The following is a 24,540-nucleotide window of genomic DNA, read 5'->3' as shown; positions in this document are numbered from 1 at the left end:
AATAAATACTGGTAAAAATACGGATTTGCATAATCTTACTCATTAGTAAGATTCAACCTTGATCATATAATATTGATCACAATTTCTCAAATCGTGATTATTAATAAGATACTAAATCTTATCACTCAAATTATCAAAGTTCAAACCGCTTCACTATAGTGAACAAATCACCAAAAAACACATGGATTAAGGCACAATTCCAATTAAATTATTAAAATCCCTTCATTTATATTGTTCGTTCGAAAATTTCGCTAAGCTCATAATCATCACAAACGCCATAAACGAGAAACTTCAACAATTTAGTTAACTCTTAAGATTAAATGAAACGAAATCATTAACCTTTAACAACTAAACAAATTAGCCATTCACCCTTACAAATACCGCTAAACAAATTAGCATGTATAATAATATCACTTTGATATTAGACAAATACTAAGCAAAACAAATTTGCACATCGTCAAAACTAAGAAAAACTTGACCATAACACATATGATAGTTTTAATGTGTTATTGATACACAACTAATATGTATTCAAATTTCTCATGTCTCATGTAAAACCAAATTTACATGTTATCATATATCACTAAGATATAACGGGTCTTGGATGTAAAACGAATTTACGTGTCAAAGTATATCACAAAGATATAAATATTTTCGTAAAACAAATTTATGATGACTATTATTTCACAAAGATATACGCCTTGTATGTAAGTTATAAAATCTCATGAATAACAAATGTCAATAAGATATTTTTTTAGGGACTTGCTATTTCCAACACAAGCATTACTTAATCCAACACTTTTTCCAACTTTTTCCGACTTTACCCCTCCCATTTCTTACCCACAAACAAACCCTAGAGAGAGAAAGGAGAGACCATTTAACAGCCGCACTCCAGCCGACCCACCATTTGATCGGCGATGGAGAGGGGATGATGGGGTTGGGTCGCTGGCGACGTGGAAAGGAGAAGGGTTTGGGTAGGTTACGTTGAAGGCAAGGCTAGGTAGGGCGATCGACGGAGGAAGAACATCGAGGTCGACATCGAGTTTGGGTAACGTTGTCGCCGGTGAGTCTAGGTAGTGTGTAGTTGCCGGAGATGCTGGGTAGGGTTGTCGACGACGGGGTAGTGTGCGTCGACGGAGAAGGAACATTGGGGTTGTCGGGGAGGCCAGATAGGATGGTCGACGTCGAGGTTGGGTAGACTTTCGACGGCATGGTGATCGGGGCTGGGGAGGGGTAGTCGGGTATGGTGAAGGGGTAGGGGTGGTGGTGGCAGAGGGTGGCCGGGTTCCTGGGTTTGGGGGTAGTTTATTATTATTATTATTATTATTATTATTATTATTATTTTATCTTTTTATTTTATTATTATTAAAATGAAGAGATAGTGCTGGAAAAGGAGTGAGAAAGTGTGCGGGATATAGTAATACGGTGTGCGGGATTTAGCATTGCTCTTTTTTTATGTAATACAAAATTACACAATTTTCAGAGGACAAAATAAACGAAACATATTCCTAAGTTCTAACATTATCTTGAGAAACACAATATAGGAATAATTATGAGTAGCATATACAAAATCGGACACGGAGTTGAACATTAGTATTTCTCATACCCATAAATGTGCTAGTCAAACTGCTGAAAAATAAATATCACTAAGACATTTACTATTTACACACAAGGATAAATTTTACGTGGCTTGTAAAAAATATTACTCAAATATTTATTACACACACACAAAAAAAAAAAAACTTATGAGACATACTCATAAAATTTAGAATGTAATTAATGTCACGAAGATATTTATTACCCACATAAACAAATTTATATGGTCCAAAAACAAAGATATAAGAAATATGAAACATATTCATAAAAAAAACTTCTAATTAAAACCACTAAAATATTTAATTATATGAACATAGTAACTTGTACATATCTAGCTTGTATATAAATACCTTGTAACAACCTTCATAACTAACTTAATCAAAATACAACAAACTTTATTTAGCTTTGTGTTTCTCTCTCTACATTCTGTTACTCTGTTTTCAAGCTTTATTTCCTCTATCAATGGCGATCTCCATCATTTCACATGGTATCAGTCGCTCAGTACTGCTGATCCTGTAGTTCTTTCTTCATTTTCTCTTCGATCATCTTCTGGAGATCTCGCGATTCTTCGTACTCGTTATTTTTGTTAAGTTTTTTTACTCTCTCCGCGTTTATTTCGCGATTATTTCTTCGATTTTCGAGGTAAATTCGTTCTTCTTTGCTAATCGCTTCCGCTAATCTTCATCAACAAGTGATTTCGCATCTTTCAGTACGTTTTTTAGCTTCAATTGTTTCTGGTCAAATTAAACCCTAAAATTCTCAATTCTTTACATTTCTGGAGTTTTCTTGCTATTTTAATGGGGATTGATTCTGATTCTACTGCTTCCACTACACCTTCTGCTTACGCTATCTTTGATGATCCATTATATCTCAGTAATAATGAATCTACATCACTTTCACTTGTTTCTACTAAATTTGATGGAACTAAGTTTCTCTCTTGGAAACGCGAGGCTTATCTTACCTTAATTGCCAAAAATAAAGAAGGTTTTGTTGACGGTACTTGTAAAATGGCTCCAATTTCTGACGATAAGTATCATCAATGGATACGTTGTGATTACATGGTGTTAAAATGGATTTCCAACTCTTTGACACCTGAAATTAAGGAGACTGTGGATTATGCTACTTCAGCAAGGGAAATTTGGTCTGATTTGTTGGAACGTTATGGTCAGATGAACAGTGTTGAGATCTATCAGTTACTCAAGGAATTATCTGGTATTTCTCTCTACATTCCGTTACTCTGTTTTCAAGCTTTATTTCCTCTATCAATGGCGATCTCCATCATTTCACAAATTATTCATATAAAACATATTTATATGAGACAAACACAAATTCTTGTTTCAGACGGACACTTTTGGTCTTATTTGTCAGACGGATAAAATGTTGACATTTTTTAAGAAAATGTAACCAATTAATTCACAAAATGTTATGATTAGAGGTGTCATTTTTTACCCTGAAAATAATGTGAACAATAATGGTAACATGTTATCAAAAAATAACAACATTTTATTGTAAAATAATGACATATTACCCGTTTTATTTCAGACCAAAAACAATAGTCTTAAGAAAAACGGACCGACAAACACAAATTCATACTCCGTATAAAACTAACAAAGCCGGGTCTGTCTATACTCCGTAGCATATATATTAGGAGGCTTACGACCATGACGTCACATGACTACCACGCAACGGAGAGAATGACCACACAGGCCATCTCCTAGACGAAAAGGCTATAGTTTACACATATGTCAACTGTGGGAATTTTAGAGAAGAAATGATTGGGCAAGTCGACATAGAAATAAACAAATTACTCAATCAAAGCATCTTGTCCGTCATAAGCTTGTGACGGATATCGCCGTCTTCGATGAGATTTTGTGTTACTCAATATAGAAGAAAAAAAAAACTACTGCATGTTAATCGGATCATGAGTGCATCTATTCATTCATTCCCATATACTATACGTAAACACTCGTCGGACACACACAAACACGCCTAAATATGTTGGATACCTATAAATGAGGAATGAGATGTCGAAAGACTGAAAGAAATTGATTAGAAAACGGGTTTGAGTGAGAAATGAAAATAAGTTATAGTCAAAGTCAAATTTTACCTTTCATTATTTAAATTTAATATCAAATACATTTGCATAAATAAAATGATACGTTAATTATAACTATAAAATATATATTTTATTAAATTCGGAAAATTCACGTGGTACTCTCGAACTTTGCCACTTTGCACATGGTAACCAACTTTTTAAGTTTGTGTACATTATACCCTCCATGTTTTATTTTCATGCACAACATATCCTTTTTGTCGCTCTAAAAAAACTCAATTGCCCATAACTCCTAGATCGGAATTCAGAATCGGCCAATTTTTTTTTGTTAAATGATTATCTCGTCATAATCTATGATTTGAGAAAAAAAATTGCCAACTGACATTTTATAGGGTTTTTTTTAACGAAAATATCAAATCAAACATATCTTCGATCATAAATTTCCGAATGACCAATTTCGTTTTATCAATTTATAGATCTAGAAGAGGTAATCAATTTGAAAAAAAAAATTAGTCAATTCCGATTTCTGATCTATAATTTATGCTCAATTGAAAATTTTAAAAACGATAAAAAGGACATGTTGTGCTTGAAAATCAAATTTCAAGGATATCATGTGCACAAACTTAAAAAGTTGGGTACCACGTGAAAAATGACAAAGTTCGAGGGTACCACGTGAATTTTCCGTATTAAATTTAAATAACGTCTCTCGTGTCCTAAATTTCATTGGATGTCGTGCCCGTGTCCGTTTTGGCTACCTAGCTTCTATACAATTACCCATTGATCGATATCACTTCTCACGTCTTTCTTCCGGTACATGAAAGCTTGAAGCTTAAGATTATCATTTAGGCTTCAGTATTCCATGCAGTATGTCATTAGACTCAAAGTCCTACTAAGGAATCAAGTTCGTCTCATTAATTTGATTTTAAGAAATTGGAATGGCGGAGCGAGGGGAGCTAGTAAGTATTGTCATTCTTATGCAACAGTTACTCCGAGTAAAAAAAAAAAGAGTATGCCATGTTAGACTCAAAGTCCTACTCTAAGGACTAAGTGACCCAGATCGACCCGATTTAACCCCTTCTCATGTATGATTAAATTCTTGAAACATTCGTGTATGAAAAAGGTTCTATAGTTCTATTTATTTAATTGATTGAAGAGATACTATATAACATTCCTTTTAAATAACTCAATGAAAAGTATGATTACATCAAACTGAGAATCAGGCAAAAGAGATACCGATCGACTACCCCTAGTCTACACAAGAAAAAAATGTCTCGGGTTCGAGTTTTACCGCCCTAGTGATCTTATCCGCTTCAAATCCAAATTTAACTGAATGGTCTACACTAAAGTTGGTCAAAGATAAGGGTCAGTCCTGCCCTTCCGTAAGCGACCCGCCAGACGGGCCACTTTTCACCCGGCTTGATTTGCCCATACATAGCCCTTACAAGCCTTGCCCCGCCCTATACCATGGGTCGTGCCCGAAACCTGCAGATTTTACTCATCCCGCCTCTATAACCTACCCAGGCCGGTTTTGAGTCCACTTCTATCAGGATCGGCGCGACCCGTCTCCCCCGCCCCCCCTCCCCCTCTTTTGACCGCCCCCAGTCTACACAAGAAAAAAATAAAAAAATAAAATACATATACAACCATTATATACATACTCCATATAAAAGATCAACTAAGGCCTCGTTTGGTTGCCCTTTCAATTCATGGGAAAATAAAAATCCCATGAATTGTAAAAAAGGGGAGGATGTTTGGTTGCCAATTTTTTGGCAAAATGTAGGTATTAAATTTTCCAAGAAGTTTTGAATGCCTATATAATGGTGGAATTGAATGACCTAGCCCCCCCTAGGTAGTTCACAACTCCTGTGGAATTCAACTCCCGCATGCGCAACCAAACTACTTTTCCGAATTCATGTGAATTCGTATACAGGAAAATAATTCACATGAATTGGATATTCCGGTGTCAATTAAATTCCTAGATGAACCAAACGAGGCCTAATAACAAATGCGTAAAAGTCCCACCTAAGCTGAAATAAAAACCAAATCTAAGGATTTCATGAGTATCATAATTCATGACTCCTCCTATCTATTTTTTTTTTTTTTTTTTTGATTAGGTAAGAAAACTAGGTTGATCCTCTAGGGTAGGACCAACCTATCTCATCCTTTCGAATGAGGGAGGTAAGTTGAAGCCACCGGCTATCAAACCACCTTGAAAGAGTTGGACTGAATGTCCAACTGAAGCCATGAAGTCAGCAACCTTGTTGGCTTCACGAAAGCAATGTTTAATTATCACTTCATCGAAAAAATGAAGGTCTAATTTCACATCCTTGATAATACTAGAAATTTCCCACGGAATCTGCCAAGTACCTCGAATCGAGTTAATAACACATAAGTTATCACCCTCCACAATTAACTTTGAGATTCCTAAGTATTTAGCTGCTAAAATACCTTCTTTTAAAGCAAATGCTTCCGCAACAAGGATACTATTGGATCCGCACTTTTTTGCTCCCAACAAAACGACTTTACCATTGTGATCTCTTAAAGAATATCCTAAAGCAGCTTTAATACTTTCTATTCTCGATCCGTTAAAATTTAGCTTTAGAAAACCGTTTGTAGATTTTTCCCACCAAATCTCTTCCTATCTACGAAGTATTAGTTTGTGTTGTTTTCACTTTGTAACAACTCTAACTAAAATTGCTCACAAACTAACTACGTATTCAATTGTTCATATATAAAATTGCTTACAAACTAGCAACTACGCATTCAATATAACAGTTAGTCTTGCTGATGACGGGTCGGAACAAGTGACGGGTAATGTCACTCACAAAACGGATAGGGGGACAAGGTGGGGCACTCCCATGTGCTTCCCTCTCTCCTCTATTTGGGTCATTTGTGAGAGGAAATGGTATCCGTTACTCGAAAGTGATGGATACGTGTCGTCTTCAATGAGATTTTGTGTGAATATAATGTTCATCCGTTCATATATAATATTGATACTCGCTTTATTATTGTTGTAAAAAAAGAAATTACGAGCCTGCCATGTTTTCTCCCATGTTGGAGTTGGACCCATCATCATATTTCACATCCACTATCATTTAATTTAATTCAATTACTCATTTATCTTTTTACGGTCTACGAGGCGACATTTTGACCACGTTAATCTTCTTTTATATATTATTTTTTTGTGTCGAAATTATAATTTTCCGAAATCTCTTTTTATAACAAATGTAAATATGTCAATTTTACGTATAAATTTTCAAAATTTGATCAAATATAATCGATGTCAAAATTTAACTAGGTTGACTTTAAGAAGTGAATGGTTAATTTGGATTGAATTGGAGGGAGTAAATTAAAAAATTAAAAAATCATAATAAATCATCATACTTTATCTCCGACTTTAATTCTATTTTCCTTTATTTTATTTATCTGCCGCATACAGCTGCCTACTGAGTACTGGCTACCACTATCACAATTACAAGTGAAAATCCAGAAAAAAGTAGGGGGAAAATAACAAGAAATTACATCAAATTTAGGGTTTTTCTTATTATTTCAGATTTTAGATCGTGTTTTCCTTCACTTTTAATCATTTGATGATTCGGGTAAGTGTTTAATTGAATTTTTATTGCACTCTTTTTGGTTATATTAATCATTAATTTCGTTAATTTTGAATAATTTTATGGGTTTTTGATGTATTTTCACTATTTGGGTCGTATTATTACGATGATTGTCAAGTGGGTTTTTAAAAAAAGTGGATTTAGATTTAGATTCATGAGGTTTTGTGCTTGATCTTGATCTTGATCATGATCAGGTGGGTTTTGGTACTAATTAATACTATATGTAATTAGGTATTTAAGTGAATTTATGTGATTAAATAGAAAACATAAATTATTAAGTAAGATTTAAGCAGCAAGTTGTTTAAATTTTGTTATTAATCTTGAATTCTTGATCTAGTGAGCTGTAATTAGCAATTGAACATGATTGATGATTGCATTGGTTTGATAAAGATTTAATTTAATTCAAGTGAATTAATGTGCGTAAATAGTAAACATAAATATTAAGAATAGTCTAATACTCTGATTTAAGCAAGTTGATTATTGTTTGAGTATGACACGGCCTACTGGATTGTTGTTAAAGTAATGGATAGGACATTGTGAATTTCTAGGAAGAAGGATATTAAGAGATCGTAGCGAATTAGCGAATTACGGAGTATTTGGTTATTTTGTATGGATCCTGTGCTTTGTGAGTTGAGGAGGTCTAGATCAGTGTAGCAGACTTACTCAGTGGCGGAACGGAGGAGAGTTTCTGTCCTGAAATGGAAATGGAGAGGCCATTTCCTTTCGGTGGTCCAGATCGTATTCTGACATCATTGAATGGCTAAAAATTTATGGGTAAAAATAAAGGGATAATGAGGTTTGGAGGGAAAAATATTATTAAATGAGGTTAAGAGAGGAAATGGAGAGAAAGAAATGGAGAGGATCCATTTCCGGCGGAACGAGGGGTATAGCATGGAGGGTTACCCTCTAAGCAATGAAAAAGTTGGATTAAGTTACTCTGTTGTGTTATGTGTTATTAATAATTCCTCCTATAGGTTCAAAATGTATTTTAGGCTCCTAAATTTTGAATCTCGGCTCAGCAGTTAGAATTTCGAAATACACTGTTTGAAATTTATTGTGTTATATTAGCTTTCATCTTTCTTCGAGTGCATTTTGAAGTTCGGGATATGGTTGTATGTCAAACAATATGTATTCGTGGACTGTGAATTTTTGTTGTTTTCTTTGATTTGATGTCTAGTCTCTGGTGACTATTTTCAGGGTTTTGTTTGATAGAACAATCTGAACGTTGATAAGTGAACAATGGCGAAGCAAAATCCTGGTGAAAGTAGGACTAGGTCTTCACTGTCGATATTCATAGTGGTCGGTTTATGCGGTTTCTTCTATTTATTGGGGGCATGGCAGAGAAGTGGATTTGGGAAGGGAGATAGTATAGCTATGGACGTCACCAAGAGCGCGGCTGACTGTGCTGTCTTATCAAACTTGAATTTTGAGACACATCATAATGAAGAAATTAAGACCAGTATAACGACAAAAGTGTTTGAACCGTGCAAGGCTAAGTACACGGATTATACTCCTTGCCATGATCAAAAGCGTGCAATGATGTTTCCAAGAGAAAATATGAACTATAGAGAGAGGCATTGCCCCCCTGAAGAAGAGAAATTGCATTGCCTTATTCCTGCACCGAAAGGATACGTAACTCCTTTTCCATGGCCAAAGAGCCGTGATTATGTACCATATGCCAATGCTCCTTACAAAGCATTGACAGTGGAGAAGGCTATTCAGAATTGGGTCCAATATGAAGGAAATGTGTTTAGGTTCCCTGGTGGTGGGACACAATTTCCTCAAGGAGCTGATAAGTATATTGATCAGCTTGCGTCTGTGATTCCGATGAAGAATGGCACTGTTAGAACAGCTCTGGACACTGGTTGTGGGGTAAGATGCATACTTTATTATTCATTAAGTGACTGCCTTTTGCTTTGCTTAGCTCTTTCGTATCTTTCTTATAGACATTTTCCAGGTGTCATGAGATGGCTCTAACTTGTATTGTTGTGTTAGGTTGCGAGTTGGGGCGCATACCTTTGGAGCAGAAATGTTATTGCGATGTCATTTGCTCCTAAAGACTCTCATGAAGCACAAGTTCAGTTTGCTCTTGAAAGGGGAGTGCCTGCTGTTATTGGTGTTCTGGGAACAATCAAGTTGCCCTATCCATCACACGCCTTTGACATGGCACACTGTTCTCGTTGCTTAATTCCATGGGGAGCAAACGGTGAGACTTCCCTCCTAATTGATCATTTTTCTTGATCTCAATTTACACGTCATTTTGTTTTTACCAACCATGTTTCTGAGATATTAGTCTTTCGTAACGCTAGGAGATGTAACTTTTTCTACATAATACTCAGAGATAGGCGTGATTAATTGATTATGACTGCTCTTGCATTAGCTAATATATGGCATCTTGGTTCCTTCCCTTTGCAGGTGGAATGGCTATGATGGAAGTAGATCGTGTTCTAAGACCAGGTGGTTACTGGGTTCTTTCGGGTCCTCCAATCAACTGGAAGACTAATTTCAAAGCATGGCAGCGTACTAAGGAGGATCTTCAGGAAGAGCAAGACAGCATTGAAAAAGTTGCGAAACTTCTTTGCTGGGAGAAGAAGCATGAGAAGGGGGAGATTGCCATTTGGCAAAAAAGTCCAAATGCTGATTCTTGTAGCAGCAGACAAGATCGGTCTCAGGCTACCATGTGCGAGGCTGCTAATCCAGATGATGTTTGGTGTGTTTCTCTCTATAATTTACCCCTTGGCTTTGTTTTGCAATTTTATGTCTATAAAATTGTGGTTTCAGCTTTGAAATAAGATGCTCTGTCATTCTTGCACATGGGAATTTATCCTCGAAGGCGATTTAGTGTCATGTTCTTATCTGGGTTACCGGATTCGCTTAACTACCTAACGAATCGCGAATTGATTTGCGTGAATTGCTAATTCAATTTACATAGAATTATGGTGCTTAGTTATAATTTTATCGAACTATGCTCTATTTTGAGCGAATAACGTATTCTGAATCTGATAACCATGGTTCTGATATGATTATATCCAGGACGAGGCAGTAGATGCTCTTTCATCCTTTGAATATCCGTGCTAGTAACCCAGCAGGCGACACAGTTCAGTAATTTAGTTTACTTTTCATGTCTGTCTGTTTGTTTTTTCTTTTTCTTTTTTTCATATACCCTTACCCAGGATCACTTTGATGTACTTTTTAAAAAAAAAAAAATTATAATGTGCAATTTTCTTGTTTTAAACTTCACGTCGTACAGCCCGATTTAATAAGATTTCATTTCAACCACAAATGCTTAAGACTAATAAAGAGAACAAAAACCAGGTATATGAATGAAATGAAATGATATGAGTACGATGTAATGCATCCAGTATAACAGGACCATCAACTTAGTCTTGAGAACGATGTAATGCATCCACAGAAATCAGTAAAGCTTGCCCATGAGGAATTTTTATGTATGCATGAAACGGCAAAGTATACGAATTTCTAATCCTCAGCTAAGAAGCATATAGATGCGGCTAAGACAAACTATCCTGAAGTCCCCGCAAATCTCTGGTTACTTATTTGAAAGTATTTAACGCGCAAATATTAACATTAACGTCGGTCACTACTAAAACATGTTGAGAAACCCTAGATCGGTTTCCGAAAGTAACTCAAAACTTCAAAAAAAGCATGTCTGACTAATAAATAAACCTAAAACGCCATATATGCACCCCCAAAAATGGATAACTAGAGCTTCAATAGGAGAGAGTGACACCAGTGCATGACGAAATATGTAAGGGTGTGCATCTCAAATCATTGGACTTCCTCACAATGATCACACACCAAACCATATTAGCATACGTCCGAGGGTACGTCACTAACCCATCTACATCAGATTGGTCTCACATAAGATGATTGAAAACTTAAGGAAACAAAATAGAGACATCTTGTAGCTCATCAGAATAACATTGTCAACGCGCATTATATCATGAACTCTGTCTTGGCTTTTACATCAAAAGCAACAACTTTGATGAGGTTTTTTCATTTTTAGGTACAAGAAAATGGAGCCATGTATTACTCCATATCCAAGTGACAGTGCAGGCGAGCAGCTGAAACCATTTCCTGAAAGGCTGTATGCTGTTCCACCTAGGGTAGCAAGCGGATCTATTCCTGGAGTTACCGCTGATTCATATACGAAGGACAGCAATATGTGGAAGAAACATGTGAAGGCTTACAAAAGAATCAATAGCCTGCTTGATACTGGCAGATACCGTAATATTATGGATATGAATGCCGGGCTGGGAGGCTTTGCTGCTGCCATTCAATCGTCAAAGTTATGGGTCATGAATGTCGTGCCTACTATTGCAGAGAAGAGTACCTTGGGTGCTGTATATGAGCGAGGACTAACAGGCATCTATCATGACTGGTATTTCTTCATGAGCAGAATTCTTTTCTTCTTTGAAAGTTTACTATTTGATGTTTCCGTTTGACGTCATTATCTCTCTTCTTGCAGGTGTGAAGGCTTCTCTACATACCCGAGGACATATGACCTAATTCATGCTAACAGACTCTTCACCCTTTACAAGAACAAGTAAGTTTTTGCAATCCGAGTATTTTCCTTGTCCTCCCTCTACCTTGAATTGTGATGATTTGAACTGTACTACTAATCAGAAAAACTGAACTTAATGTGTGACCTATATTTCAATCGTGCGTGGAATTCAGTATCTCACATAATCACTCATAGATATTCAGTTTTTCTAACGCGTGCTCTTCAGGAACACATTAAGATACTTAAGAACCTATTCTTGAATGATTCACAAGCATATTTCACTAACGATGGTAAAAGTGACTTGACTGTTCAATTTCTCATGATTTTTTCTTGTGAATATTTCTTTAAATAAGTTCTTAATGCGTGAGGGCACACGTTGAAAAACGGATAAATACTTGCAGAAAATCCTCTTGGTTTGAATCGTTTATGAACTTTTTTTAGTAACTGCCTTTTGAAGGGTATTTGGCCATATAATAACTTGTGGTTTGATAACGTATGTGTAAAACGCTCCAACATGGTAATATATAAACAGCATCATAATTTTCTTATTGTCAAGGCATCTGTCTTATGCGATTCCTAATTCATTGTGACGACAGATGTTCCTTTGAAGACATCCTTCTGGAGATGGATAGGATATTGCGCCCAGAAGGGGCAGTCATTATACGAGATGAAGTAGATGTGTTAGTCAACGTTAACAAGATCGTATCTGGAATGAGATGGGAAACCCGAATGGTAGATCACGAGGATGGTCCTCTAGTTACCGAGAAAATTCTTGTTGCCGTTAAGAAATACTGGACTCTCGAGGGTAACACTACCACCACACAATGATTGCTGAAAAAAAGTGTAATACACCACACGGCGTTCTCTCTCCTGACCACCCTGCTAGTTAGCTCGGGATGTGATTCAACTCGTGGCTGCCTTAGTTTAGGTTAAGCCATAGTATAGTATGTTATTAGGAGCATCCGCAGCTTGGTAGTAGCAAGGTAATTCGTACCATTGGATTTTTGCAGTCGCTCAAGAACACTTATCCATTGCTGTATTGTGTGAGTTCTTTTATTCATAACTCGTCTCTTATATTATCGTTTGTAAGACGTTTTGCTCAATTATTAGTATTTCCATGATTTTGTAACTATACTAATAGTATTTACTTGAAGTGTGTCGATATTTGAGCTTACTGCTAGTCGCTCACACATTACTTTTAGGAACTCGGGTTCCTAACAATCACACCCCGAAGTTTTAAATTGCGTCGTTTGTACTTTTACCCACTTTTTTTTTCAAGTTACTCCGTTTCTATCTCGCAAAAGATTGGAACAATTCCTAAAATACGGAATATGAGCTAGTACTTGAATGATCATTGAGCTTATATCTCTTACTGGTTTAACTACGGATGGCAATGGGTAGGGTATAAGTAGGGTCCATCCAGACCTGGACCCGGACCTGAGATTTTCCCTTTTGGCCCGTACCCGACCCAGACCAGCAAGGGTCTAAAATTTGAGGACCCATACCCGGACCCTATGCGTAAGGGTCGGGTATGGGTCTACCCGCATGTCCGAGTTTTAGCTATTTTTATAGCAGGATTAACAGCTATGGGGTCGATAATATTAAAAAAAAAAATTCATTGTACTTTAACATTATGAGTTTATTAATCTCTATTGTACACTACCAAATCCAATATACATACCAAAGAGATTAAAAAGGACAAAGAAGACCTAAATTAATTTTACCTCTAAATACATGTGAAAGAATCAAACTCGGAACCCTAAAATCAATACCGTACTTGATAGCCGTCTTCATCTGGCCGTCGCTGGCTGCCGTAAATGGTGGTTATCGGTCGACGCCTATTAGAGTGATGGTTGGCAGTCGCGTATCAATGCTGTGGTGGTGGTTTCCTTGTGTTAGTGGTGGAGTGGTGGTATTGTCAGAAGAGTTTGGTTGGGTTTTATCACTTTATAGGATGAGGGAAGAGAAAGAGATTTTAGTTTCTACGGTATGTCAGTATGAATTTAGAGAAGTTGTGATTTTTTTTTTCTTTTTTTTTTAATAAAGGGTCTGAGAGTCGGGTATGAGTCTCATAACTTAGACCCGTACCCGTACCCGAAATATTTTCTTAAGACCCATACCCCGCCCATACCCATTAGGTCTGGAAAAATGAGACCCATACCCGACCCATTAGGATCCGACCCTCAAGGTCTGGGTCGGGTCCCTGACCCACTGCCACCCTAGGTTCAGCAAACCAACCTAAAGAAATGATGGGGGAGTTAATATATTCATATTTTGTCTAACTAATAACTTCTACTCCCCTATCGCGATCATTTGTTTGCCTTTGATTACAATACTCCTTACAAAGAATTAAAAAAAGGCAAATAAACGATTGGGACAAATAGGTTATAATTTAAGCAAAATGGAATGTTTCTCAATATCATTGGAAGTAACAAATATAGATTTTACGGAATCGCATTATCATGTATATAGAGTACTACTAAGATTGTTAACTACAACTATTATGCGAGTCATTATAGGTCGTATAACAAAAAACAATCTTATGTGTTTTTGTGTCGATAAATACTTGGTCGACAACAAGTGATAAGCGATGAAGCAGCAAAACTTGATGATATCAGCGGAGGCAAACAGGTAATAATACAAGGAAAACTCGAAAAAACTTGGGAAATTCTAACTAAAGAACATTGAAAATTTCATCCTTAGCGGGGGTGAGCACCCCTGTTAGCCCCGCCACTGTCGACAACAATAATAATGAGAGGAGATGAAGCCAGCAAAGCTAGATGATATCCCTCTTGCTCAATCATACGCATTTGTCTTCTAAGTTTCGCTATTCGACAAATTTCATTAAATATTTTTTTCTCGAGAATTGACAATCTTTGAATACGGCATGGTAGTGATATGGTGGGAGGGAGGCCCTGCTTTCCCTTTGGTCCTTATCTTTGTTTTTCTGACACCATTATTATCGGTAATGCCTTCTCCTTTTAATTGTCTTCTACTACCTATCCACATCCTTGTCATGTTTACACGATGATTCGATGAACTAATCTAAAAACCCGAGTACACATCTTAACTAAACGATCTTATTAGGTAGATAACTCACCCAACCCGAATACACATCTTAAATAACGGATTAGGTTTTTGGGTCGGATCAAAATTTGACAGGTCAAGGACTCTAGTCACATACTCACATGTGACATTTAACATGAGTCGGGTTTCTCTTTCCAATCTCACAAATTATATAATAAAACCGCTTTTCACTGCAAGAGGACATTTTGATTATTTAAGCACTCATTTATGATTATGAATAAATAAAAGGAGATAACACACAAACGGAACCGTTGTACACCAGATGACGGTCTTACACGATAACGATAATTATTAGGTGACAATGCAATTATGTGGTGCTTGTTTTTTTAAGAGAAAGGAACAATTCGATCTAATGCCTTCTGTCGATAATATATTACATTTCTTAATAATAATAATAATACAAAATCTTCAATCATTCTGTCTTTGTGTCCTTAACTTGGTGTCTTTTCCATCTTTATTGATTTTTAGAGTATAGACATGCAAGAACGTGAAAAAGCACGTAAAACAAATACTAAAACAGGACTATCGATATTTCACAAAATCATTTTTCAGTAGATACGATAGCCCAAAGAGGCCCTCCTATATGCCGTTGCTCATAGCCTAAAGTACACAACCAACCGTCACAATTTTGTGGTCGAATTGACGATATTTAGGGATGTTAATAGGGCGAGTACAAGAAATGTCGTCTACACCTCCAATTATGGAGTGTATGGGTACGTGGGTAGTATTTTAATTTAATGCATAATTAATAATTTCATGTTTATTTTACTACAATAGTAATGAAAAACTCGTGAATTCATATGAGTAACATGTAAATGAGGCAGATATATGATATGATTTTAGATTTTCGTTACATAGGTATTCTTCTGAAAACTTTTACTCGTGACAGATAATGAAATGAATACTGATTGAACATGTAAATGAGGCAGATATACGATATGACTTTTTGAAAACTTTTACTCGTGACAGATAGATGTCTTATTTGGAGGTTATGCCGGTATGTATATGAAAGTCTCTTTCTTTATCCGTCCCTTTGTTTCAAAATGACTATCCCTATCAACCCTATTTATTCTGCAAATTGCTCTTTAATTACACACAAGAAAACAAGAGCTAAAAAACAACGACTTATATATGGAAAAATATAACATATAGTGAGTGATAAATAATTTTTCATTGATGTCAAAGTTCACTACCATGCATTTGTCTTGAATTTTAATACGGAATCAAGTAACATTGTCTAAAAACAGGTTACGTTTCTCATATCGCAATGCAAATTAATCCTTTATCTATAAAAGCTAAAGCCAATAAAGCTCTCCTATTGGTCCGTAGTTTTTAAGGATTAAAAAGAAAAAAAATAAAGGTAGGACCCCCCATGTTCATCCTACACATTTAATTACCCTCTCTCCTATATTTCACTTGATTTGCTTTTCTTTTTCTCCTTTTTAAACTACTTTACGATATTTTAATTTTAGTTTTAACTTTTTTTTACAATTACATATTATACATATATATTTTCCTAAAATATTAGGAATACATCTGAATGAAAACAATTAAAAAAATTTACAAAATGAATAAAATTATAAATTATTTGTATTGGTTTTCTTATTGATAGGTACCCAAATAACATTCCTATAAAAAAAAATGCAAGTCTCGATAAGAATTAAAGCACACTCATATAATTATAATTCATAATGTTAAGAAATATACAAAATTTAGCAAAATTTGAAGAAGATTCATATAATTATAATGTTAAAAAAAATACACATGGTAAAGATTTTAATGATTATAAAAAAGTACCAACACTAATTTTCTTATCTTTAAAAAAATCACAAGTCCTACAAAACATTATTATGAGACAAAAACATTTATTTAATAATCAAGTATCAACAATATCATATTTACAATTTCAATACCGTCATTTGAATTTAACATTTGAATAAAGAAGCTCAATTCATTATATGTGGTTACAATAATAAATAAGAGGCCCGATTAAATTCAATACCGTCTCTATGGACAATTTATATTCTTACGATATTGAACACTTAACATCTGTTATTATGACACGTGCATTTTTTTGCACGAGTGTAAAACTAGTACGACATATAGGTAAAGTTGTAAGTGTCACAGTCTCTCCATTATCGACATATAGGTAATTAAAGTTGTGTAATACAGAGAAGGTTAGTATGATCCCTACGCAAAAATGATCGAAAAAATCGAATTGAATCGTGCAAGACAATTTCTCATCCAAATTGACAATACTCACATGAGTCACATATCAATTGCGCCTTGATGGGTATTTTTTTTTTTTTTTTTTTTTTTTTTTGTAACGGTCATAATTATCGAAACCAATCACGTTTCGGAATTAGGTATAAATCACAACAAGGATTACTACATAACCGTATTTTGTCCTGCTTGTTACGTGTCTTGCATGGCATCATATACTAGTACGTACTGATTATTAACTACACAATTTAATTTCTCAATCTTCCCTTGTTTTGATTTGGAGTTATTATCCAATCCGAACATAATTTTTCATACTCCCTCCATTTCAGTCGATGAACCCCAACGTAACATATCGCGTCGTATTGTCTTAAATGTGATTGTTAGTACAAGCTAACTATACTTTTTAATGCTTATAAATATTCTAGATGTTATTTTTTTTTGCATATATACAATATGGTTTAGTCCGGAATTGAATCAGTAGAACCATCAAGACGGTACTGATCTCCCTCATGAGTTTTAAAACTGCTGCACATGGTTTGAACTCGTGGCCTCTTGTATTGGTTAAGCTAGAACAACCTCATACCCGTTGATCTAAGTGCTCGATCATGACCGTCTCATGGCCTCATGGGTATAAATATTTTAAATGTCATGGTGCAATTTTTTCCTATATATTAATTCTTACACCACACATTTTCTCTACATTTATGAGTGAAAGAAACTTGGGGGCTCCAATGGCTTAAACTATTGTACGAAGTATTAATTACTAGCCAGGCCAGTTGTTCACTTGTTTTTGGCTTCTACGTACGTTTTCTGTTTTAAGATGTAGGGTGAGCAAAAGAGGTGGCGATTTTAACGATAAATATACAACTAAATTTATAAGAATTGAAATAATTAATAAATCCAAAAAAAAAAAATAGGACTATACTGATTTCGACTAGTTAATAAAACCTCTTTCAGTTCACTCAGTTAGGGTATCATTACAACTTTCTCGAGAATAAATTTGATTAATATAATGGAGCTAATTGAGTGAAACTAAGATTTGAATATCTATTTATTTGTCGTGTTTTATATATTGTCATTAAACCGAATCTAAACTTCTAACTAATTGATTAAATTAAACGATGACAAATTTGTTTGTAGTGCTAGTACTGTACTTTCTCTGTTCCATATGATAGTTTACGTTTGCTTTATGCACGTATGCTGCCAATACTTGTTTTATTTTGTTCATATCTTTAGTTACATATCTTTAAAAATTATAAAAATTTGATTTTCATATGCACTCGGTAAGACGATTTAAACAAGAAGATCTCATACGACTATCTTTTATGTTATACATTAGAAATTGTATTGAAGATTCTTCTCACTTATGAATAATGCCCAAAAAGCAAACGTAAACAATTCAATGGAACGGAGGAAGTATTAATTATTGACAATTTTTTCCTTAATGTTTAGTCATTATCAAACACTTTGTAGTCTTGGACTTTTGCTTATTTCATAATGATCATATAAACTATACATTCCCAACTTTATATACTCCATCTGTCCCAATTATTTGTTTACATTTTTCATTTTTAGGTGTCTCGGTCAGTTATTTACCTTTCTATTTTGAAAATGCCTTTGATGAACAATTTGATTCTCCACACTCATTATATCCACTTGTCAACCAATAATTGGCCTCCTATTCCTTGGTCTTTGTGCCAAAATCAAAGGTAAATAAAACGGAGGGAGTAGTCATTATCAATCTACTAATTAATTAACCTAAAGTCCTCTATATATCTTCATCGCCTCAAAACCGTACCCTCATCTCAAGCAATACTTTCCTACATGGCTTCTTCAAACACGGCCATCATACCGCCTTCTAGGCAATCCGAAACCAATTACACCACCTTCCGCGATGTTTCATTTTCGTCATACCTCAACCCATCCGAAGAAAATTACATCCGTAACCTTGTCAACAACACAACCCATAATAAACTCAATAATAAAAAGGTTGACGATGAAGAGATTGACGTCTTTAGTGCCGATAAGTACTTCAACGGAGACGTCAATAACCAAATCGTCGAAAAACATAATGAAAAGACGGTCATTAACCTATCAAAACTCAATTTACAGCCTCGAACTCCAAGCATTTACTCAGAGTCGTCAAGCTGGAATAGCCAAAGCGGGTTGTTAAGAACGGTTCAGATGAATCCCTCTAGAAGCAAATATAATATCAAAGTCAAAAATAATATTAAATCGTCATTTTTATCATTATGTTATTGTTGTAATGATAAATCCATTGAAATCGAGTTCCAAGATCGATTAAGCAGCACTAATCAAGGCCGCGATACAAGCTTCGACAATAATTCTTCATTTCGAAGAGAAAGCATTACAAGAACAATCAAGACAAGTTTCGACACAGCTGAAATAGCGCGACTCAATAAGCTAAGGCCGGTCGTTGACCCGAACCCTAACCCTAACCTTGACCCATTTACGTTCCCAGTGTCGAAACCCGGGCTGACATGGGAAACTATTCCACGTGGGACCTACATTGATGACGACACTGAGAGCGATGCCAGCTCAGACTTGTTCGAGATTGAGTGTCTGTCGTGTACAGGTAATAACCCGAATAATAATGGGTATGGAGGGTGTGGGACCCCGACGACTAGGTACGAGCCGAGTGAGGTAAGTGTAGACTGGAGTGTGGTTACTGCCAGTGCAGCTGATTGTTCGGAAGATCAGAGGTCAACGTTGACTTCAGTGACAAGTAGTGGCGGGGTGGGTCCCAAATTGAGGTCAACAGTGAAACGAGTGGAGACCAAGGGTGGTCAGAAGTCGCGGTCTGGTGGGTTGCTTGGCGGGTGTAGGAGTCAGAAGGCGGTTAGGGTGGCCGAGGATGTTTATAGGAGTCCTACTGTTCAAAATGCTACTCGCATATAATTCGAGAAATGTAGTGAATTGGACCGAGCAGGGAAGTATTATTGTGTAGAATTATTTATTTCCGTATTATATCAAAGGTAATTATTATTCTTTAATACTAGCAGTTCTATTATGAGTTTCAATTTTTTTGTACATTTAACTATTTAATGGTATTATGTTTACTTTTTATTATACTCTTATTTTTTGTTTTTATTTGTAATATGTTATAAAATTTGGTTTACATATTAATTTATTTTTGAAATTATTATTGTAATTTTAATAATGTTATGATTTTTATTTCTAATATTTTTACAATCTCCTTCTTCATATTAATCGTATATTATCGAGCCTTATTGGATGCCTTTAACAATTTCAAATGATGATTTATGCGGGTTGATAAATCTCAAGCTATTTTGGAATTAATGCTCAATTGTTTATGAGTGTATTTCATGTAGTTGCATGAATTTAAGTGATCACCTCTTTAGATGAGAAACGCGAATTTAAGTTGCACATGAATTAGCTCACATTAAACCTTGAATTGTAGGTAAATGGGTTTTGTTCCATATACCGTGGCAAGTATTATTCTTTTGGTGTTGATATCCCCTTTGTCGGGTTAATTCAAGGTTCTTATTGCGATTATTTTCTTATAATAAATTTACAAATACCCGTTGTATTTCATGACAATATTTTCATTAAGTCGTTTAATAATCTATTTGGAAAGTTTCTATAATCGTGTTTATTATTCACTTAGCTTTCTCTAACAATGATCTTCATAGTTTGTTTTGCACAAAAATAAAACTTGATTAGAAACTATAATGACCACAAATAACATATCTATGTGGGAAAAAAATCTAAATAAAAAAATATTTGAAGTTAGTTAATAATGAACAACTTAAAACATAAACTAGGAAATTATTCGATTGATGATTATGGGAAATTTCGTTACTTTGATTACAAACTTGTCTTACTGTCTCGTGATAAATATTAAACTTACACAGTCTGATCATACAAGAATCAACGTACACTTATACCTGAATTGAACTTGTGACCCATATCCGACATCATTATCGAATATTGAGAGTGTGAAAGTTCTACCACTTGTAGTCTCAACTTTTCTTAATAGCATTAAAAATACTACTCTAGGTCTCGACCCCATGACATTATATATAGGTGGCTCTACAAATGTGATGTTTGAGAGTTATATGAGTAATGTACAAAGAATGTGTGTAATAAGGTCAACTAGTGAATAACCCATACCGAAACTCGTGGCCTAGTTCACCTAATTTGAAACCAATGAATCAATGATGGACATGTACTTCAATAGTCAATGGCTATATAGTGTGCCAAAATTTGCCCATCACATGAAGTATTAATGTATATGTGGTGATTTTTACAAAAAAAAAAAAAAAAAAAAAGAATATGTGGTGATGAGTGATCGAAGGGCTAGTCACTTGACTCAACTCTTTGGGGTGGGTGATGCAATGTCCTTGGTCGGGGTTGCTTCTTGATACATTTGAATCGAGTCGGCTTCGATTAATGCAATTTATTTTAAGTTGTGGAGTTGTCTATTAATACCTCCCTTCCCGAGTAGTCGAGTAGACCCAACGAAAGGATCAATCAGGTCGGGTTCAAGTGGGGTTACTTCGGTTTGACAAGAATTGGAGTCAATTCGAGTTTGGCCGGTTCATTTCTGGTTTGGGCCGGTCATTTTCGTGTCTATGTATAATACTCGGTTTTTGGGATTTCATGTCCCGGAATGAAAATCCCCGTAAATCGCGCGAACGGTTCGTCTGGTCATATAAAACGTCCACACAAATTTTGAGGAGTAACAGATGACATTTATGGGTGCCTGTATACAATAAACCAATCTCGGGTGAAAGTCGGATAATCGTTTAAGCTGGATTAATAATTGTTATTTGGTGCTAAAATAGAATAAGGCAGCTCCTGACGCGACCTCGGACACGTGCAAGAAAAACCGGAACAGAAATAAACATGCCCCGACACGACCTCCCGAACAGTTGAAATTGAAGTGTATAATATACGGTTTTTGGGATTACAGGGACCTGGAATAAAAATGTCCGTAAATCGCATAGATTGTTTCTCAGGCCGAATAAAGCGTCCACAGAAATTTTGAGGAGTAATGACGGTATACAATAAACTAATATAGGGCAAAAGTTGGATACTCGTTAAAAATGGATTAATACTTATTATTTCGTGCTGAAATCGAGTAAGGCAACTCCTGAAGCAACCTTGGACACATGCTAGAAAAAACCGGGAGAGAAAGAAACATGATCCGAAACGACCTCTCGTACGGCTCAAATTGAAATGTATGATACACGATTTTCGGGATTACACGGACCCAGAACAAAAGTGTCCGTAAATCACACGGACGGTTCCTCGGATTAAACATAGCGTCCACACAAAATTTGTGGAGTAACAAAGGACATTTGAGGGCGTCGGTATACAATAAACTAATCTCGGGTGAAACTCGGGTACTCGTTAAAAATAGATTAATACTTGTTATTTGGTGCTGAAATCCAGCATGGAAACTCCTGAAGCAACCTTGGACACGTGCTAGAAAACCGGGACAAAAAGAAACGCGACCCGACACGACCTCCCAACAGCTGAAATTGAAGTGTGTTATAATTCACTGTTTTCGGGATTACAGGGACCCAAAACAAAAATGTCCGTAAATCACACGGACGGTTCCTTGGGTTAGGTAAAGTGTCCACGTAAAATTTGTGGAGAAACCGAGGACATTTGAGAGTGCCGATATTACAACAAACTAATATCGGAGGAAAGTCGGATACTTGTTAAAAATGGATTAATACTTGTTATTTGGTGCTGAAATCGAGTATGAAAACTCCTGAAGCAACCTCGGACACGTTTTAAAAAAATCGGGAGAAAAACACACATAATCCTACACGAACTCCCGAACGGCTGAAATTGAAGTGTTTAATACACTATTTTCGGGATTATAGGACTCGGAAAAAAATGTCCGCAAATCACAAATAATGTTCCTCGGATCAGATAAAGTATGCTCAAAAATTTTGAGGTGTAATAGAGGACATTTGAGGATGTCGGTATGTAATAAAATAATCTCGTGCGAAAGTTGGATACTCGTTAAAAAAGAATTAATACTTGTTATTTGGTGGTGAAATCGAATAAGACAACTCCTGAAACAACCTCGGACACGTGCAAAACAAATCGGGAGAGAAAGACACAAGACCAAACACAACCTCCCGAACGGCTTAAATTGAAGTGTATAATACACGGTTCTCGGGATTCCAGGGACCCGGAACAAAAATGCCCATAAATCACACAAACCGTTCCTCGGCTCAGATAAAGCGTCCACACAAATTTTGAGGAATATTTGAATAAATTAGTGGGTGCGAGAATGCAATAAACCAATCTCGATTGAGAGTCGGATACTCATTAAAAATGGATTAATACTTGTTATTTGGAACTGAAATCGAATAAAACAATTCCAGATGCGACCTTGGACACGTGCAAAAAAAATCGAGAGAGAAAGAAACAAGACCTGACACGACCTCCTGAACGGCTGAAATTGAAGTGTATAATACACGGTTTTCGTGATTCTAGGGTTCCGAAAAAAATGTTCGTAAATCACACGGACGGTTTCTAGTGTTAGATAAAGCGACCATAGAAATTTTGAGGAGTAGCCGAAGACATTTAAGGGCGCTAGTATGCAATAAACTAATATCCGACAAAAGTTGGATACTCGTTAAAATTGGATTAATACTTTATATTTGGTGCTGAAATCGAACATGGCAATTCTTGAAGCAACCTTGGACACGTGCTAGAAAAATCGGACACGACCTCCCAAACTGCTGAAATTGAAGTGTTATATTACACGGTTTTCGGGATTAGTGGGACCCGGAAAAAAAATGTCGGTAAATCACACAGACGGTTTTTCGGGTTAGATAAAGCCTCCAGTCAAAATTTGAGGAGAAACAGAGGACATTTGAGAGTGTCAGTATACAATAAACTAATCTCGGGTGAAAGTCGGGTACTCGTTAAAAATGGATTCACTTTTTATTTGGTGCTAAAATCGAGCATACCAACTCCTCAAGCAACCTTGGACACGTGCTAGAAAAACCGGTAGAGAAAGAAATATGACCTGACACGACCTCCCGAACTGCTGAAATTGAAGTGTTATATTGCACGGTTTTCGGGATTACAAAGACCCGGAATAAAAATGTCCTTAAATCACATGGATGGTTCTTCGGGTTAGATAAAGCCTTCACATAAAATTTGAGGAGTAACAAAGTACATTTGAGGGTGCCAGTATACAATAACCTAATCTCGGGTGAAAGTGGGGTAATCGTTAAAAATGGATTAATACGTGTTATTTGGTACCGAAATCGAGCATGGCAACCCCTAAAGCAACTTTGGACACGTGCTAGAAACATCGGGAGAGAAAGAAACATGACCCGAAACGACCTCCCGAACTACTGAAATTAGAGTGTTAAAATATAATACACGGTTTTCAGGATTACCGAGACCCGGAATAAAAATGTCCGTAA

The 24,540-nt window shown here is 35.9% G+C and overlaps 3 protein-coding genes across 3 annotated transcripts; all 3 read left to right on the top strand.

Moving 5' to 3' along the window:
* The first annotated feature begins 2,393 nt into the window (after positions 1 to 2,393).
* On the top strand, positions 2,394 to 8,492 carry LOC141600040 (uncharacterized). Its single transcript, XM_074420216.1, has 2 exons — positions 2,394 to 2,808; positions 8,461 to 8,492. The coding sequence occupies exons 1-2, from the start codon at positions 2,394 to 2,396 to the stop codon at positions 8,490 to 8,492; spliced, it is 447 nt and encodes a 148-aa protein (XP_074276317.1).
* On the top strand, positions 6,964 to 12,917 carry LOC141598731 (putative methyltransferase PMT2). Its single transcript, XM_074418476.1, has 7 exons — positions 6,964 to 7,248; positions 8,461 to 9,135; positions 9,259 to 9,469; positions 9,679 to 9,973; positions 11,288 to 11,662; positions 11,750 to 11,827; positions 12,382 to 12,917. The coding sequence occupies exons 2-7, from the start codon at positions 8,503 to 8,505 to the stop codon at positions 12,611 to 12,613; spliced, it is 1,824 nt and encodes a 607-aa protein (XP_074274577.1). The 5' UTR covers positions 6,964 to 7,248; positions 8,461 to 8,502; the 3' UTR covers positions 12,614 to 12,917.
* Positions 12,918 to 18,847: 5,930 nt separating this feature from the next.
* LOC141598730 (protein PHYTOCHROME KINASE SUBSTRATE 1-like) lies at positions 18,848 to 20,182 on the top strand. The gene has a single exon (XM_074418475.1). It carries the CDS (start codon positions 18,920 to 18,922, stop codon positions 20,012 to 20,014), a length of 1,095 nt encoding a protein of 364 aa, XP_074274576.1. The 5' UTR covers positions 18,848 to 18,919; the 3' UTR covers positions 20,015 to 20,182.
* Positions 20,183 to 24,540: the final 4,358 nt, after the last annotated feature.

The sequence above is a fragment of the Silene latifolia genome, chromosome 9 (genome assembly GCF_048544455.1).
Source record: "Silene latifolia isolate original U9 population chromosome 9, ASM4854445v1, whole genome shotgun sequence".
NCBI lineage: Eukaryota > Viridiplantae > Streptophyta > Magnoliopsida > Caryophyllales > Caryophyllaceae > Silene > Silene latifolia.
The sequence above is the reverse complement of the archived record's forward strand: the minus strand, read 5'-3'. Positions and strand labels throughout refer to the sequence as shown.

Bases quoted from the DNA above. Each gene is read 5' to 3' on its own strand.
- LOC141598731 (XM_074418476.1), top strand. From the start codon at position 8,503: ATGGCGAAGCAAAATCCTGGTGAAAGTAGGACTAGGTCTTCACTGTCG. The intron at 9,974-11,287 runs GTGTGTTTCTCT...TTTCATTTTTAG, and splicing joins GCTAATCCAGATGATGTTTG to GTACAAGAAAATGGAGCCAT. The intron at 11,663-11,749 runs GTATTTCTTCAT...CTCTTCTTGCAG, and splicing joins ACAGGCATCTATCATGACTG to GTGTGAAGGCTTCTCTACAT.
- LOC141600040 (XM_074420216.1), top strand. From the start codon at position 2,394: ATGGGGATTGATTCTGATTCTACTGCTTCCACTACACCTTCTGCTTAC. The intron at 2,809-8,460 runs GTATTTCTCTCT...GACTATTTTCAG, and splicing joins GTTACTCAAGGAATTATCTG to GGTTTTGTTTGATAGAACAA.
- LOC141598730 (XM_074418475.1), top strand. From the start codon at position 18,920: ATGGCTTCTTCAAACACGGCCATCATACCGCCTTCTAGGCAATCCGAA.